This window comes from Schistocerca gregaria, chromosome 7, assembly GCF_023897955.1.
Source record: "Schistocerca gregaria isolate iqSchGreg1 chromosome 7, iqSchGreg1.2, whole genome shotgun sequence".
Lineage (NCBI taxonomy): Eukaryota > Metazoa > Arthropoda > Insecta > Orthoptera > Acrididae > Schistocerca > Schistocerca gregaria.
This window is the reverse complement of record NC_064926.1, coordinates 96,500,357-96,519,599: the sequence shown is the minus strand read 5'-3', so window position 1 is coordinate 96,519,599 and position 19,243 is coordinate 96,500,357. Positions and strand designations below refer to the sequence as shown.

At 46.7% G+C, this 19,243-nt stretch overlaps 1 protein-coding gene across 1 annotated transcript in view; it reads left to right on the top strand.

Annotated features, from left to right (window-relative positions):
* Positions 1-18,701, top strand: part of LOC126281482 (uncharacterized) — a 30,978-nt gene extending 12,277 nt beyond the window's left edge. Inside the window, exons 2-4 of the mRNA XM_049980478.1 lie at positions 2,413-2,759; positions 15,334-16,714; positions 18,530-18,701. Of these exons, the coding sequence (XP_049836435.1) occupies positions 2,413-2,759; positions 15,334-16,207 (1,221 nt within the window). The 3' untranslated portion in view covers positions 16,208-16,714; positions 18,530-18,701. The remainder of the gene's footprint in view (positions 1-2,412; positions 2,760-15,333; positions 16,715-18,529) is intronic.
* Positions 18,702-19,243: the final 542 nt, after the last annotated feature.

Here is a 19,243-nt window from a genome sequence, read left to right as displayed (position 1 = left end):
CTTATAATAGCTGTATATATGACGACGAATAGCGTCTTTCTGAAAATCGTCCAAAGCTGTCACCTGCTTATTTCTCGGTCGCTTCTTTCCTGGTGTGTGCAGCTTTGTTGTGCCACTCCTGTCACAATCTACACTATACTGTTCTTTCCCTATCTTTACAACAGTTTCTTACTTATTTTCAATACTGCTGCAGTTCTCTTCACAATTTGAACAACAGGAATTAAGGGCCCACCTTTGTCCTTCTCTTTCTCAAAGTATTGCCTCACAGAGCACACGAATTCACGGGCCTGGGTGTGTTGCACACTTTTCTTCCTCCGTTTCAAATGGTTCAAATGGCTCTGAGCACTATGGGACACAACTGCTGTGGTCATTAGTCCCCTAGAACTTAGAACTACTTAAACCTAACTAACTTAAGGACATCACACACATCCATGCCCGAGGCAGGATTCGAACCTGCGACCGTAGCAGTCGCACGGTCTCCGTTTCAATTCTTGTGTTGGGCTGGTACTACTCGCCGCACTAGACATTGTTTAGAACGAAACATAAACAAAGAAACACTAAAAACAACAAAAACGAAATAAACTGCGAATTCAACTTCAGGCAAACGACGAACGACCGCACCGCCTGCACACGAGATACTGGTAAGTTTTTTCATAAGCGCGCGCGACCGGGTTTCAGAGCGGTAACGTGGCCCTTGCTACCCGCTCAAAGTCAGGCCGTCATTGGCTACCTGCCTGCGGTCGCTAGGCAACGGAAAGACGCTACCGAGCTGTCATTTCCAATGAATCGTCTCCCAGACTATAAATCACATATATAAATTTTGCATCTGTAATTTGAACTGTTTGAATATGTTTAAACACTAAAATTATTAGTTTGACATTTCGAGGAACAATGTAAAATAATAAGAGGCGGTATCAGTGACAACAGAACCAGGACCGAGAAAATGGATGCACTTGTCCACTGCACCACGCCACCGTTTGGTTAAATACCGCTCAAAAATCCCTTATACTCTATTCATAAATCTGCAGAGGGCGTTTCACCTTTTCCTACGGCCCACTCAGCCAAAATATTCTAGGAACTTAAAACGGATATTTAACTGCTTCTACTCAAATATACTAAGCCCCGTGCCACGACCTCCCCTTGCCAAATTTAGATTTGGTATCGGTGTACCTAACTCTTTACTGTCACTCCTTCCTCCAAATATCTACTGGAAAGGGGCCTCTTTAGCAGATCATCTACAGAATTCGCCATGTTGTCTGCACAGTCACTTACACGTGCTTTCATAGAAAAATACGAAGTAGTGCTGTGAGCAGCGCATAATTCTCAGTGCTGGCAGGGATGTCGTCACATCAGAGCATGTGCGGTCGAAAACAGGTAGCTGCTGCTTCCCTTATCCGACTCGATCGTAGCGCGGCTGAGTGTAATTTCAGCACTCGACACTGGTTTCTGTAATAGTATAGTTATAGCGCAGAGAGCTCAACAAAAAATAATTTATTTTTTCGTTTATTTGCATACCAGCAATCATTCTAAGAGAAATGGCGTACCAATTATAGTGCCACATTTACAGAGTGCTGTGGCAAATTAGCACGCGGTCACCAGCCACCACAGAGTACTACTTTCTGTGAAGACTATTTCAAGATCGGCTTTACGCAATCGAGTGACTCGTGTGAAATTTCCTGGCAGATTAAAACTGCGTGCCGGACCGAGAGTCGAACTTGTGACCTTTGCCTAGGTTCGCAGGCGAGCTTCTATAAAGTTTGGAAGGTAGGATACGAGGTACTGGCACAAGTATAGCTGTGAGGACGGGGCGTGAGTCATGCTTGGGTAGCTCAGTTGGTAGAGCACTTGCCCGCGAAAGGCAAAGGTCCAGAGTTCGAGTCCCGGTAGGGAACACAGTTTTGATCTGCCAGGAAGTTTCATACCAGCGCACACTCCGCTGCAGAGTGAGAATCTCTTTCTGGAAACATCCCCCAAGTCGTGGCTGAGCCATGTCTCCGCAATATCCTTTCTTTTAGGAGTGCTAGTTCTGCAAGGTTTGCAGGAGAGCTTCTGCAAAGTTTGAGAGGTAGGAGACGAGGTACTGGCAGAAGTATAGCTGTGAGGACGGGGCGTGAGTCGTGCTTGGGTAGCTCAGTTGGTAGAGCACTTGCCCGTGAAAGGCAAAGGTCCCGAGTTCGAGTCCTGGTCCGGGACACAGTTTTGATTTGCCAGAAAGTTTCATATCAGCGCACACTCCGCTGCAGACTGAGAATCTCATTCTGGAGTGACTCGTGTGTTCGTGGACTAGTCCGTGTGACCGACCACTGGTGGAGTCACGCCCGCCAATACAGGAAAGCTAGAGCAAATGGTGACGGACTTTGATACCCTCGCTCCTGAAGTGGCGCGCGCCGACACCCTCTGCCTTCTGCACAGTGCTTCCCGTCGCGGTTCGTCGCCCTCCTGCTGGCGGTGCTGGTCGCTGCCGGCGGCTCCCTGGCGGCCTCGCCCGCCTGCAGCTGGGTCTCCGCCGATTACGCAGACGTCGCGCTGGCCTGTTACGGCCCCCGCGTTACGGCGATCCCGCGCCTGCTGCCTGCGACGCTGCAGACGCTGCAGCTCTCCGGGACGGGCCTGCGGGTCCTCCGCGGCGACACCTTCAGCGGCCGACATCTTCCGCGCCTCCGGCTGCTCTCCGTCACGGACGGCGCCCTCACCAGCGTCGCGGCAGGCGCACTCTGTTCGTTCACGGCTCTCACCGTCCTCGACTTGAGCAACAACAGGTGGGCGCGCTGGCTGAGGCATTGAATGAGATAAGCATTCTTATGGCTGAACGGAAACAAATAATACCCGTATCAAAAAAGTTTTGCACCATCTCGGTACCGAGATTTCCGGAACATGTACACAGACCGGAAAAGAGATCAGTATAAACATAATTTCCGCCCTTTTCATTCCCCATGAAAACCATACATCTACATCCATACTCCGGAAGCCACCTGACGGTGTGTGGCGGAGGGTACCTTGAGTACCTCTATCCGTTCTCCCTTCTATTCCAGTCTCATATTGTTCGTGTAAAGAAGGATTGTCGGTATGCTTCTGTGTGGGCTCTAACCTCTCGAATTTTATCCTCATGGTCTCTTCGCGAGATATACGTAGGAGGGAGCAATATACTACTTGACTCTTCTGTGAAAGTATGTTCTCGAAACTTTAACAAAAGCCCGTACCGAGCTACTGAGCGTCTCTCCTGCAGAGTCGTCCACTGGAGTTTATCTATCATCTCCGTAACGCTTTCGCGATTACTAAATGATCCTGTAACGAAACGCGCTGCTCTCCGTTGGATCTTCTCTATCTCTTCTATCAACCCTATCTGGTACGGATACCACACTACTGAGCAGTATTCAAGCAATGGGCGAACAAGCGTACTCTAACCTACTTCCTTTGTTTTCGGATTGCATTTCCTTAGGATTCTTCCAATGAATCTCAGTCTGGCATCTGCTTTACCGACGATCAACTTTATATGATCATACCATTTTAAATCGCTCCTAATGCCTACTCCCAGATAATTTATGGAATTAATTGCTTCCAGTTGCTGATCTGTTATATTGTAGCTAAATGATATGGGATCTTTCTTTCTATGTATTCGCAGCACATTACACTTGTCTACATTGAGATTCAATTGCCATTCCCTGCACCATGTGACAATTCGCTGCAGATCCTCCTGCATTTCAGTACAATTTTCCATTGTTACAACCTCTCGGTATACCACAGCATCATCGGCAAAAAGCTCCGGTGAACTTCCGATGTCATCCACAAGGTCATTTATGTATATTGTGAATAGCAACGGTCCTACGACATTCCCCTGCGGCACACCTGAAATCATTCTTACTTCGGAAAACTTCTCTCCACTGAGAATGACATGCTGCGTTCTGTTATCTACGAACTCTTCAATCCAATCACACAATTGGCCTGATAGTCCATATGCTCTTACTTTGTTCATTAAACGACTTTGGGGAACCGTATCGAACGCCTTGCGGACATCAAGAAACACGACATCTACCTGGGAACCGGTGTCTATAGCCCTCTACATTGTATGTTGTTCCACCATACAGCGAAACATACAGAGATGGTGGTCCACATTGCTGTACGCACCGGCTCCTCTGATACCCAGTAGCACGTCCTCTTGTATTTATGAATGCCTGTATTCGTCGTGGCATACTATCCACAACTTCAAGGAACTGTTGATCCAGATTTTCCCATTCCTCAACGGCGTTTCGACGTAGATCCCTCAGAGTGGATGCTGCGTCACGTCGTCCGTAAACTGCCCTTTTCAATTTATGTTCGACAGCGTTCGCGTCTGGAGAACAAGATGTGCTCGATGGGAATGCGAACTGTCGTCCACGAAGTATGCTGCCGATATGGTTGCACTGTCAGTCTGAGGATGGCATTGACTTATCGTACATCCGTTACGGCCCCTTCCATTACCAGCGGCGTACGTCAGCCCCACTTAATCACCACTCCGTCTTCAGACCACGAGTTGCCTACCGGGACCATCCGACTTCCGTGTCATCCTCAGTGGAGGATGAGGAAACGAGGGGTGTGGGGTCAGCACACCACTCTCTCCCGGTCGTTATGATGGTATTCTTGACCGAAGCCACTACAATTCATTCGAGTAGCTCCTCAATTGGCATCACGAGATTGAGTGCACCCCGAAAAATGTCAACAGCGCATGGCGACCTGGATGGTCACCCATCCAAGTGCCGACCACTCCCGACAGCGCTGTGATCTCACGGGGACCGGTGTATCCACTGCGGCAAGACCGTTCGGCCCCACATGACGCCACCCCAAAACAACAAAAATGGTTCAAATGGCTCTGAGCACTATGGGACAACATCAGAGGTCATCAATCCCCTAGAATGTAGAACTACTTAAACCTAACCAACCTAAGGACATCCCGCACATCCATACCCGAGGCAGGATTCGAATCTGCGACCGTAGCGGTGGCGCGGTTCCAGACTGTAGGGCCTAGAACCGCTCGGCCACAACGGCCGGCCCCAAAACAACAGCGAACCTCCACTTTGCTGCACTCGCTAGGCAATGTGTCTAAGGCGTTCAGCCTGACTGGATTGCCTCCAAACACGTCTCCGACCATTGTCTAGTTGATGGCATACGCGACACTCATCTGTGAAGAGAAAATGATGCCAATCCTGAGCGGTCCACGCGGCATGTCGTTGGACCCATCTGTACCGCGTTGCAAACATTATTCAACAAGGGTTCCTCCGAGCCATAATCTGTAGGTATCGGTCATCCACTGCAATAGTAGCCCTTGGTCGGCCTGAGCGAGGCATGTCATCGACAGTTACTGTTTCTCTGAATCTCCTCCATGTCCGACCAACATCGCTTTGGTTCATTCCGAGACGCCTTGACACTTCCCTTGTTGAAATCCCTTCCTGGGACAATGTAACAATGCGGACGCGATCGTACCGCGGTATTGACCGTTTAGGCATGGTTGAACTACAAACAACACGAATCCTGTACCTTCTTGCTGGTGAAATGACTGTAACTGATCGGCTGTCGGACCCCCTCCGTCTAACAGGCGCAGCTCATTCATGGTTGTATACATCTTTGGATTTTGTCTGTGATAAAATATCCACAGTCAACGTCTATCTTCAGGAGTTCTGGGAATCGGGGTGGTGCAACACATTACTTGATATGTGTATATTTAAAGCTGTCGATCTGTCGATCCTCAGTCATTGGGATATCGGACAGTTTCAGTGATAAGAGTTATTATATACTTTGTTATAATACACTCCTCCACAGTAGCTGAGCGGACAGCGCGCCAGCTCGTCTTGCCGGGGACCCTGGGTTTGATTCCCGACTGGGTTGGAGATTTTCTCCACTCAGGAGCTGGGTGCCTGTGTCACCTCCATCACCATCGTTTGATCCTCATCGACGCACAAGTCGCCGAAGTGGCATCACCTCAAAAGAGTCAGGCGATCAGATCTACCCTCTGGGAGGCCCTCACCACACGACATTTCAACACACTACTTGTTGGTGAGGTGACAAAGGACATGGGGTACCCCCTAAAAACGTGTCGGACCACCATTTACCCGGCATAATGCAGACACTCGACGTGGCACGGACCCCACAATCCGTTGGATGTCTCCTGCGCAAAAAATATTGAGCCATTCCACCTCAGTTGCCGTTCATAATTGCGAAATTGTTGCCAGTGAAGGATTCTGTGCACGAACTGATCTCTCAATTACGTCCTGTAAAGGTTCGGTGGGGTTCATATCGGGCAATGTGAGTGGCCAAATCATTCGCTGCAGATGTCCCTAATGTTTTTGAAACAAATCGCGGTGACATGGCGCATTGTCATCCATAAAAATGACACGAAGTCCATGAATGGCTGCAAATGCTCTACAAGCAGCCGAACATAATCATTTCCAGTCAATGATTGTCTAGTTGATGGCATACGCGACACTCATCTGTGAAGAGAAAATGATGCCAAACCTGAGCGGTCCACGCGGCGTGTCGTTGTACCCATCTGTTCCGCGTTGCAAACATTATTCAACAAGGGTTCCTCCTAGCCATAATCTGTAGGTATCGGTCATCCACTGCAATAGTAGCCCTTGGTCGGCCTGAGCGAGGCATGTCATCGACAGTTACTGTTTCTCTGAATCTCCTCCATGTCCGACCAACATCGCTTTGGTTCATTCCGAGACGCCTTGACACTTCCCTTGTTGAAATCCCTTCCTGGGACAACGTAACAATGCGGACGCGATCGTACCGCGGTATTGACCGTTTAGGCATGGTTGAACTACAAACAACACGAATCGTGTACCTTCTTGCTGGTGAAATGACTGTAACTGATCGGCTGTCGGACCGCCTCCGTCTAACAGGCGCGCTCTTTGGATTGTGTCTGTGATAAAATATCCACAGTCAACGTCTATCTTCAGGAGTTCTGGGAATCGGGGTGGTGCAACACATTTCTTGATATGTGTATATTTAAAGCTGTCGATCTGTCGATCCTCAGTCATTGGGATATCGGACAGTTTCAGTGATAAGAGCTATTATATACTTTGTTATAATACACTCCTCCACAGTAGCTGAGCGGACAGCGCGCCGGCTCGTCTTGCCGGGGACCCTGGGTTTGATTCCCGGCTGGGTTGGAGATTTTCTCCACTCAGGAGCTGGGTGCCTGTGTCACCTCCATCACCATCGTTTGATCCTCATCGACGCACAAGTCGCCGAAGTGGCATCACCTCAAAAGAGTCAGGCGATCAGATCTACCCTCTGGGAGGCCCTCACTACACGACATTTCAACACACTGCTTGTTGGTGAGGTGACAAAGGACATGGGGTACCCCCTAAAAACGTGTCGGACCACCATTTACCCGGCATAATGCAGACACTCGACGTGGCACGGACCCCACAATCCGTTGGATGTCTCCTGCGCAAAAAATATTGAGCCATTCCACCTCAGTTGCCGTTCATAATTGCGAAATTGTTGCCAGTGAAGGATTCTGTGCACGAACTGATCTCTCAATTACGTCCTGTAAAGGTTCGGTGGGGTTCATATCGGGCAATGTGAGTGGCCAAATCATTCGCTGCAGATGTCCCTAATGTTTTTGAAACAAATCGCGGTGACATGGCGCATTGTCATCCATAAAAATGACACGAAGTCCATGAATGGCTGCAAATGCTCTACAAGCAGCCGAACATAACCATTTCCAGTCAATGATCAGGTCAGTTGGGTCAGAAGACACAGTTCATTCCAGGTAAATACAGACCACACAACTAGCTTGCACAGTGCCTTGTTGACAAGTTGTGTCCGGGTCAGTTGGGTCAGAAGACACAGTTCATTCCACGTAAATACAGACCACACAACTAGCTTGCACAGTGCCTTGTTGACAAGTTGTGTCCGGGTCAGTTGGGTCAGAAGACACAGTTCATTCCACGTAAATACAGACCACACAACTAGCTTGCACAGTGCCTTGTTGACAAGTTGTGTCCGGGTCAGTTGGGTCAGAAGACACAGTTCATTCCAGGTAAATACAGACCACACAACTGGCTTGCACAGTGCCTTGTTGACAAGTTGTGTCCGGGTCAGTTGGGTCAGAAGACACAGTTCATTCCACGTAAATACAGACCACACAACTAGCTTGCACAGTGCCTTGTTGACAAGTTGTGTCCGTCGGTCCGTAGGGCCTGCGCCGCTCTCGAACCGCACCGTCAGCAATTACCAGCAGAAACTGGAACTCACCTGACTAGATCACATCACGGTTTTCCAGTCGTCTAGGTTCCAGCCGATATGTACACGAGCTCAGGACAGGCGCTGCAGACGATAACCTGCTGTTAACAAAGACACTCGTGTCGGTCATCCGCCGCCATAGCCCAGTAACGTCAAATTTCGCCGCACTGTCTTAACGGATTCGTTCGTCGTGCATCCCACATTGATTTCTGCGGTTATTTAACTATTGTCTCTTAGCACTGACAACTCTATGCAAACTCCGTTGCTCTCAGTCGTTAAATGAAGGCCGGCGGCTACTTCGTTGACCATGGTGAAGGCAATGCTTGAAATTTTACATTCTCGGCAGACTTTTGATGCTGTAGATCTCGAAATATTGAAATTGAATATGCCATGCGTCTAGTTCCAACAACAATTGTATATTTGCATAGCGTTATCCCATAATACTGGCAGCTTGTGGCTCTAACCTGGTTGGACGTCGCTTGAAACACCTAGTATGACAGATACACGATCCCATGCTCCATCGACTCAACTCCAGAGTTCTTCAGTCTTAGGGGCTGGCGTTTGGTGGCGTGCCACAACCAGATGTATTCCACTGGTGAGAGATCTGGAGAACGAGCTGGCCAGAGAAGCGACAGAACACTCTCTGTACCGAGGCAGATCAGCGCAAATGGAATGAGATGGTTGCATAACATTTACGGTCGCCTACGGCTAGTCTTTTTATTTGACACCACTTCGGCGACTTGCACGTCGATGATGATAAAACAATGATAAGGACGACACTCAGTCTCAGAGCGAATGAAATCTTCGACCCGACTGGGAAGCGGAGCTGGGCCCTTCGCATGACAGTCACACTGACCGCTGGAGGTGACAGGTCAGCATGTCATCAGCAGTGTGTATTCTTGTATTACCTTATTCAAAGATGACGTCACAGACACCTCGAAGAAAGGGCACAGGTATCAGCTTTAACATGACAGGAACGTTACAGCCGCTATGACAAGTACCAGATAAGCGAACCCAAAGTCTCCGTGTTTTGTGCTCAGTGGTACTCCAAACAACAACTATTTGGCACGTATGACGCTGACGAACGCACTCTGGCAAAGTGCATTCTCCTCAGGGCCTCCGTAGACCAAGTGCCTTGATCGTCATACTATATGCAAACTACGACTTCTGAAAAGAAGATAAGGTGCCGTTCCTGTTTTCAATATCGGTTGCACCACTGCTGGCTCATCTCTCTCTACCATCATGTCAGTGGAAGACGCAGCTGTGGTTGCCAAGTTGGCATTTCACCCAACATGACGTCAATTATAGTCTTTCTGAAACGATTTATTCCATATTCCACCATATTCCATATTCCCAGGATAGTCGTGGGGTCCTGACCGGGATGAGATACGATACAGCCGTACAACAAACAGTAGGCTTGATAAGCCACTTTCTTGATGCTTATTCTGACATGTGCTGATTTCCATTACTCCTTCTTACACGAGACATAACACAATCTTAACCAACATACAAATGCGATTTCTGAATGAAGAACCCACTGTGTGATCTTTTCCTATATCGAGAATTAGCTTTTTCCCTGTGGCTTCACCTTTTGTATTGATTCCACACTTATACTGAACACACGCTCTCCTCCCCCTCTCCACCTCTTCCTCCCACCTCTGTTTATCTCCACCTCCCAAATCTCTGTGTCTCTTCATCTGCTCCAGCGTCTCTTTGTCCACTTTTCAACCCATCTCTCCGACAGTGTCTTCCTCTCTCTTTCATCCAGACCATATCTCCTTCCCCCTCTCTCTTTCCGCCTTGCCCTCTTCCTTTTCCACCTGTCCATTGGCCATGCACACCTTCCAACTGCCTCATGCATCTCCTCCTGTTCTCTTCCCCTCTACCCATTTCCTCTTCTCCCTCTATCCATCTCAAACTGTCCCTAGCCATGCTCATTAGCATGCTAGCCCCAGAAATACAGTTCAGTAAAGCACAGCATGCCTTCCATGTAGCATGGGCTGTATACATTTGCCTTTAACATGCAGACTGCCATACAAAGCAGATTGATAGAGAAGGCCGGTATTACTCCAACACAAAATGCCTATCACGCAGGACTGGAAAACCGTTTCTTGCTATTGACATGTAGGGTTCTCAGCAAAACAGGTTGGTGTGGCTGTCCAATACCATACCCACGCATGTGCATGGCAGCCTATGCGCCAGGGGATGGGAAAACACGGTTTTTCCCATACCTCAACTCCTTCTGGAGCTATTATAGCGCCACTACTCGTTAAGCATGTCGTTTCTGTTGCTTCTGTGCTAAATTTGATTGAAATGGATGCAGGGGTTTGGGGGATCCCAGGCATACACACCTATATATATGTAACAGATCTACAAGAGGAAATGCAATTTTTTTTCTCTGTAATCAAGTTGATTTTATTCAGAATTCCAATACACCATGTTATTCCCCAGTCTTTCGGCTACAATTTCCATTCAGTGTGACAGCCTTCTGTCACTGTGGTGGGGAGGCCTATACGCCCTCGTGGTACCACAATACCGGCCGATGTCAGAGGCAACGTCTGGCTGCATCAAAAAGTTCCCCATTAATAAATTTCCCATCATCCTCGCACTGCTTCCGACATAGTTTATTATTCATTGGGACAAACAGGTGGAAGTAGGTAGATGCGAAATCCAGGCTATATGGTGGATGAGGAATAACATTCCCTGGTGACGAACGCGCTGAAGTCGTTTCAACAATATCCTGAGGGTAGGACAGTACGTTTGATCGTCGCACCATGAACGAATAAGTCCTTCAGAGTCCCAGAAGACCGTAGCCCTATCTTTACCGGTTGAGGGTGCGGCATTGAACTTTTTCTTCAGAGGAGAGTCGATGTGGCGCCACTGAGTCGATTGCCGTTTTGTTTTCGGTACGAAGTGATGAACCCATATTTCATCGCCTGTGGGGATGTTCGACAAAAAATTGTAACAATCGCCCTCGTAACGCATAAGAATTTAGCTGAGATGGTCTTTCGTTGGCCTTTGTGTTCTTCTGTTATGCGGCGAAGAAGCCAGCGGGCACACATCTTTGAGTACCCCAAGCGGCGAATGAGTTTGTCAGCACTGCCAACGGAGATGTCCGCTTGTGTAGCGAGGTGTTTGATTACGACCTGTCGATCACATCGAACTAGTGTATCCGCACATGCAATACTGCAGGAGGCACAGCTGTGCTCGTCCGGCTGATACGCGTGAGATTGGACAGGTCAGCGAGACCATATTGCCACGATGTCAGACGCCTCGCCAACGACTCACCGTGCTTTTTGTTCACAGATAGGTCTCCGTAGACATTCTTCAAGTGCGTATCTCCCATGCTCTGGTTTTCCACCAAAATAAACCAATGAGGGGTATTTGCGTGGATCGAACCTCCATTACGGACGACATTTTGAAGGCTACATATAGCGCCGCCACCTATGGGAACTTCGTGAAACTATAGGAGCTGAAGCCGGAGTATTTTGCAATGCCCCACAATAAATTTCGATTTTCAATAAATGTGTTGCATTACTTGTTGAACGACCCTCGGAGATGGTATTACTACTCCCACATTGTGCACTGAAATGTTAATCTAATGGCTCAAATGGCCCTAAGCACTATGGGACTTAGCTTCTAAGATCATCAGTCCCATAGAACTTAGAACTACTTAAACCTAACTGACCTATGGACATCACACACATCCATGCCCAAGGCAGGATTGGAACCTGCGACCCTAGCGGTCGCGCGGTTCCAGACTGTAGCGCCTAGAACCGCTCGGCCACCCCAGCCGGCCGAAATGTTAATCAATTGAATTCCAAGCATGCAGTAGACTCCGTGTCAATTAGACGTGGGTTGTCACATTCAGGTCTACATCTACATCTACATCTACACTCCTGGAAATTGAAATAAGAACACCGTGAATTCATTGTCCCAGGACGGGGAAACTTTATTGACACATTCCTGGGGTCAGATACATCACACGATCACACTGACAGAACCACAGACACATAGACACAGGCAACAGAGCATGCACAATGTCGGCACTAGTACAGTATATATTCACCTTTCGCAGCAATGCAGGCTGCTATTCTCCCATGGAGACGATCGTAGAGATGCTGGATGTAGTCCTGTGGAACGGCTTGCCATGCCATTTCCAGCTGGCGCCTCAGTTGGACCAGCGTTCGTGCTGGACGTGCAGACCGCGTGAGACGACGCTTCATCCAGTCCCAAACATGCTCAATGGGGGACAGATACGGAGATCTTGCTGGCCAGGGTAGTTGACTTACACCTTCTAGAGCACGTTGGGTGGCACGGGATACATGCCGACATGCATTGTCCTGTTGGAACAGCAAGTTCCCTTGCCGGTCTAGGAATGGAAGAACGATGGGTTCGATGACGGTTTGGATGTACCGTGCACTATCAGTGTCCCCTCGACGATCACCAGAGGTGTATGGCCAGTGTAGGAGATCGCTCCCCACACCATGATGCCGGGTGTTGGCCCTGTGTGCCTCGGTCGTATGCAGTCCTGATTGTGGCGCTCACCTGCACGGCGCCAAACACGCATACGACCATCATTGGAACCAAGGCAGAAGCGACTCTCATCGCTGAAGACGACACGTCTCCATTCGTCCCTCCATTCACGCCTGTCGCGACACCACTGGAGACGGGCTGCACGATGTTGGGGCGTGAGCGGAAACGGCCTAACGGTGTGCGGGACCGTAGCCTAGCTTCATGGAGACGGTTGCGAATGGTCCTCGCCGATACCCCAGCAGCAACAGTGTCCCTAATTTGCTGGGAAGTGGCGGTGTGGTCCCCTACGGCACTGCGTAGGATCCTACGGTCTTGGCGTGCATCCGTGCGTCGCTGCAGTCCGGTCTCAGGTCGACGGGCACGTGCACCTTCCGCCGACCACTGGCGACAACATCGATATACTGTGGAGACCTCATGCCCCACATGTTGAGCAATTCGGCGGTACGTCCACCCGGCCTCCCGCATGCCCACTATACGCCCTCGCTCAAAGTCCGTCAGCTGCACCTACGGTTCACGTCCACGCTGTCGCGGCATGCTACCAGTGTTAAAGACTGCGATGGAGCTCCGTATGCCACGGCAAACTGGCTGACACTGACGGCGGCGGTGCACAAATGCTGCGCAGCTAGCGCCATTCGACGGCCAACACCGCGGTTCCTGGTGTGTCCGCTGTGCCGTGCATGTGATCATTGCTTGTACAGCTCTCTCGCAGTGTCCGGAGCAAGTATGGTGCGTCTGACACACCGGTGTCAATGTGCTCTTTTTTCCATTTCCAGGAGTGTATATGATTACTCTGAAATTCACATTTAAGTACTTGACAGAGGGTTCATCGAACCTCAATGATACTATCTCTCTACCATTCCATTCCCGAACAGCGCGCAGGAAAAACGGACACCTAAACCTTTCTGTTCGAGCTCTGATTTCTCTTATTTTATTTTGATGATAATTCCTACCTATGTAGGTTGGGATCGACAAAATATTTTCGCATTCGGAAGAGAAGATTGGTGACTGAAATTTCGTAAATAGATCTCGCCGCGACGAAAAACGTCTTTGCTTTAATGACTTTCATCCCAACTCGCGTATCATATCTGCCACACTCTCTCCCCTATTACGTGATAATACAAAACGAGCTGCCCTTTTGTGCACCCTTTCGATGTCCTCCGTCAATCCCACCTGGTAAGGATCCCACACAGCGCAGCAATATTCTAACAGAGGACGAACGAGTGTAGTGTAAGCTGTCTCTTTAGTGGACTTGTTGCATCTTCTAAGTGTCCTGCCAATGAAACGCAACCTTTGGCTCACCTTCCCCACAATATTATCTATGTGGTCTTTCCAACTGAAGTTGTTCGTAATTTTAACACCCAGGTACTTAGTTGAATTGACAGCCTTGAGAATTGAACATGTGGATCGCCTCACACTTTTCGTTATTTAGCGTCAACTGCCACCTGCCACAGCATATAGCAAACTTTTCTGAATAGCTTTGCAACTGATACTAGTCTTCGGATGACCCTACTAGACGGTAAATTACAGCATCATCTGCGAACAACCTAAGAGAATTGCTCAGATTGTCACCCAAGTCATTTATATAGATCAGGAACAGCAGAGGTCCCAGGACGCTTCCCTGGGGAACGCCTGATATCACTTCAATTTCACTCGATTATTTGCCGTCTGTTACTACGAACTGCAACCTTCCTGGCAGGAAATCAGGAATCCAGTCGCACAACTGAGACGAAACCCCATAGGCCCACAGCTTGATTAGAAGTCGCTTGTGAGGAACGGTGTCAAAAGCTTTCTGGAAATCTAGATCCCCTGTCAATAGCGGCCATGACTTAGTGCGAATAAAGAGCTAGCTGCGTTGCGCAAGACCGAGGTTTTCTGAAACCATGCTCATTACGTATCAATAGATCGTTCCCTTCGAGGTGATTCATAATGTTTGAATACAATATATGCTCCAAAAACCTACTGCATACCGACGTCAATGATATAGGTCTGTAATTCGATGGATTACCCCTACTACCCTTCTTAAACACTGGTGCGAGCTGTGCAATTTTCCAATCTTTAGGTATAGATCTATCGGTGAGCAAACGGTTGTATATGATTGCTAAGTACGGAGCTATTGTATCAGCGTAATCTGAAAGGAACCTAATCGGTATACAATCTGGACCTGAAGACTTGCCCGTATCAAGTGATTTGAGTTGCTTCGCAACCCCTAAGGTATCTACATCTAAGAAACTCATGCTAGCAGCTGTTTGTGCTTCAAATTCTGGAATATTCCATTCGTCTTCCCTGGTGAAGGAATTTCGGAAAACTGCGTTCAATAACTCCGCTTTAGCGGCACAGTCGTCGGTAACGGTGCTGCAATTTCAACTGCCAGCAGCTTATTTTAATCATAAAATAACAATATTAGTCACAGAATTCCTCTTGTTCACGTATCAAGTGCTGCATTGTTGATTATCTGGTTAGAAGCTACATAATAGCTGAGATTTTTTATAGTTTTAATTTCTCGTATATTAGAAAAATTCCTCCCAGGCGTCGAGAGGGAGCGTTAGTCGAGGTCTCATCTGTTTGTTCCAGACTTCATCAGGTGGACGCCTCCAGCTTCGAATGCAACCGCCATCTGCGCCGTGTCGATCTGTCTGGCAACACTGGTCTCGGTCGACTGCCCGCGCTAGTCAGCGATTTTATTGAGACTGTGGATGCCGACGGCTGCAGCATCGCAGACGTCGATGTCGACGACCTGCGAGGACTGCCAGCTCTCAAGGTTCTCCATCTGAGGGACAACCCCGGCCTTGACTGCCGGGGCGTCAAGCAGAGGCTCGCTCGATCTTATCCGTCACTGGTGGTCGTCTGTGATGAGTCGCAGGCGTTCTCTGGAAGAGCCAAACTTCCCAGCGCTCAGTTGCCTTCTGATACTTGGAACAATTCACCTCAACACGTGACATCTACTGAGACGGACACAGGGCGAGAGATCGACTTGCAAAATTCAGTTACGCAATTACATATCGAAGACCAAAAAGTCAGTACGGCAGTGACGCCCTCTGAAACGGTTGCGGGGCCACAGATCGACTCCAAAAATTCTCTCACACAGTTACATATCGAAGACCAAACAGTCAGTACAGTTGTGACATACTTGGGAACGGTTACAGGAAATCACATCGACTCCAAAAATTCAGTTACAGAATTACTCGTAGAACAAAAAATCGATACAGCTACCAAAAGTCTCTTAGACCTTACTACAGAAGTTCCTATAAAGCACAGAGCAGAGACCTCTACACAGTCGACTCACGCTTTCACGAAAATTAAAAGTGAAAATATTTTTGTGGTTACGAATCCAAAAGAATTCTATGAACTTGATTCCATTTTCCTTATCTCTATGGGCGTATTGCTGCCGTCGATATTGTTGTTAACACTATTGGTGTACTACTTGAAAACAAAAGCTAACGATTAATGGCCTTCTTGACTGATTCTTTCGTAGAGTCTAGGTACAACGACTGGTATCTGCCTCAGAAAACAGGAAAAGATATAGCTAAACGATAGCAAGAAGAAGAAATGCTAGTAGTACATCATTTCGTCAGCAGCTACTCATAAGAAGACCTAACTTTTGACGCACAATCCCCCCAAATTGTGCTGCGAACCTGTTCGAACTTTCACGATAGGGGGAGTCTAATGATACAGCTGTTGCGTCACTGTTAACAGACCTGAGAAGCAGTTTCGCAGCACAAAGCCAGGGATTTCCTGGGATCGAGACTGGGAGGTTGTTCTTGCGTTCATTGGTACATTGTACGAAACGATTTATTACTAAGCAATTGTTACAAAGATTTACTAAGCACACGGAAGCGAAGATATGAAAGAAATCACAAAATGTGAAGCTACAACACACCAGCACCAGAACCAAACGTCTGTTGTGAAGCTGCCCAAGGTACAGTGAAGCCATCAGTTTGAGAACAAAGCCGGGGTAAGTTATGCAAGAGTGGCCTAAATTTTTTTTAACCATCAGTTTCTCAAAACCTTAAAATTTTTGTATAACTAGTATATTTAAGAGTCATACACTACCAGTATTGCTTGAACAAGTTGGTAAACTGCATTAATCAGGACAACGCTCTCATTATTAACAGTATATTAATTAAGGTGTGTTAGGGCAACGAGAATAATTCTACGCTTCGCAGTGGAAGTGTACGTTTCAGGTAAGAGTTTCATTTATTCTACGATGTATTCGTCTTAAAAGACGATGTCATTTCTCCAAAAGTCAGGAGTGCAATTATTGATGCGTGTATCTGGAATTTACGTAAAACTCATGACTGTCATTTCTTCCTCAATATCTCAATGTTACTGTTGATTAAACACAGTTGTGGGCACGTCCATCCATTATAATGAAACAATATTATGACAATATTATGCTCTTTTCCACTCGTGCCGTCTTCTCAGTGACTTTTTCATACAGTTGGTCCAGCAGATTACATAGTTTCGGCAAATTATTGCACCACCCTTCTCAATGTAGCCAGCAGAATCTATTTTGTGTTCCAGGAAATGCTGTCCGTTGACGTTTCGTCGTTACCACAGCAGAGTCCCCAGCTTCCATTAAGTGCGCTCACCGCCCCTTCGATTTCGATTACATTCAATGAACATACAGTAACAAAACGGAGCACAAGATTTTTGATGGGACCGATGACCTCGCTATTTGGTCCTCTTCCCCAAATCAACCAACCAACAAAATTTCTTTAATTAATTTTAAACAGATTAAAACATTGTTTATATGTTCGGTTCGTATTTTCTTTCCGTCAAAATTCCATAGAGGTGGCACCCACCTTTTTCATCAAACGTTTTTCTCTGGATCCTTTTCAAGATAAACATGGTCACCATAGAGTTCAGTTACGCATTTATTAACAGACATCCTGTATAGTGACAAGCAATACTAAACAATGAATATTATAGCAACACTGTATATCATTTTCACCATTAAACGAAAGACAGAAAATACACGTAATTTGAAAATCCGTGCAAAAGAAAACTGCCCCCAGGTAAAGCTGACACCTGTCTTACGTTATAATTTGTACCAATCTAATATTAACAAAGTAAGTAATAATTCGTAAAGGATCATCTCCAGTACATTCAACTGGATTACTGACAATGACTATAGTTGTATTGGTGTATATTGTTTCACTCTGAGGCCAACTGCTGGAGAGCAATTCTACTACACAATGCTTAAATCTGTTGTGAAATCGGTTTTTTGTGTCTCCTGTAAAGTTTACTTTCTGGGAAATGACCCCTTTTCCAACAGACCGATTAGGTTTTAGACAAAACATATATAGGAACAGCTACGAACGATACACATTTATTTTTAATTTTATTATTGTAGTCGGTCAAACTCGCCATAATTTTACATATGAAACCAGTGTCGGCTGGCATATTAATTTGCGGGCAGTGGTGAAATATATGCACATTATTGCTGCAGCTGCATCACCTTGTTCAAACATTACTGGTCATCATGTGTGGCTTTTGATCCTAACAGTTATACCAATTTGTACTTTTTTAAGAATACTATCCTCTGACAGTTCGAGAACTTTTCTCTTTGCCACAATATTTCAATAGAGAGTTTGTTTTCTTCGATCTGATGGTCTTATATGTTTTAGCAGCTGAACACTTATTTCAACTTTCCAACGTTTCTCCATGTTTGCATATTAATTTTAAAGATTTCAGTGTCAAGTCATCTGATTTATACCAATAGTATTCATGCTTCTTACTAATGCAGTTGTGTTTGGTTTTTCCGCAGATTCACGGAGTCACTGAATTGCACTTTTCGTCATAAAAGCCGATTGCAGACATTACACCACGGCACATAACGTCCATCACATATCAGTGAAGAAAATTTCTTCCAAACGTTATTGTAACAAAATGTACAAGCTTCACAATAATGAAAGAAATAAAAAAAATCGTAAAATAAATTCTGCCTCGAGTCTCACTTATTTCATTCCCAGGTATTAATTTCCTCGTTATGGAATGTTCTGATGCTACTTATGCATAAATAGAGTATTATAGTCATGTCTGAAACACAGACCATTAATTATACAATTTTTTTTCATTTGTGAGAATATTCGTTCACCAAAGGTACCGGATTAATGCATGACCTCCGTGTTCAGGAGAGAGTGCGGTGTCTCCGTGATGATTTCGGGCTCTCGTGGCACCAGTAATTGAGATGTTCTTTTTTATAGACAACATACAGGCTTGGGTCTATTTTCTAGCATGCGATTGTCATGAAAGATACACTACTTACAAAACATCAAATTTAAACCAAGAAGACCCACAGAGACTGCCTTAGGGACTAACAGTGACTGCTTTTTAAACTAGTTTTATTATCTATTTCTGTCTTATGCTGAAATAGGTAATAAATCACTTTTTTTAAAAAGAATCATTTACTACAGAGTATACATGTAGACCAAAATTCTGTCTTTCGTACTAAAAGAAAGTCAACAGCTACAGAACTTTT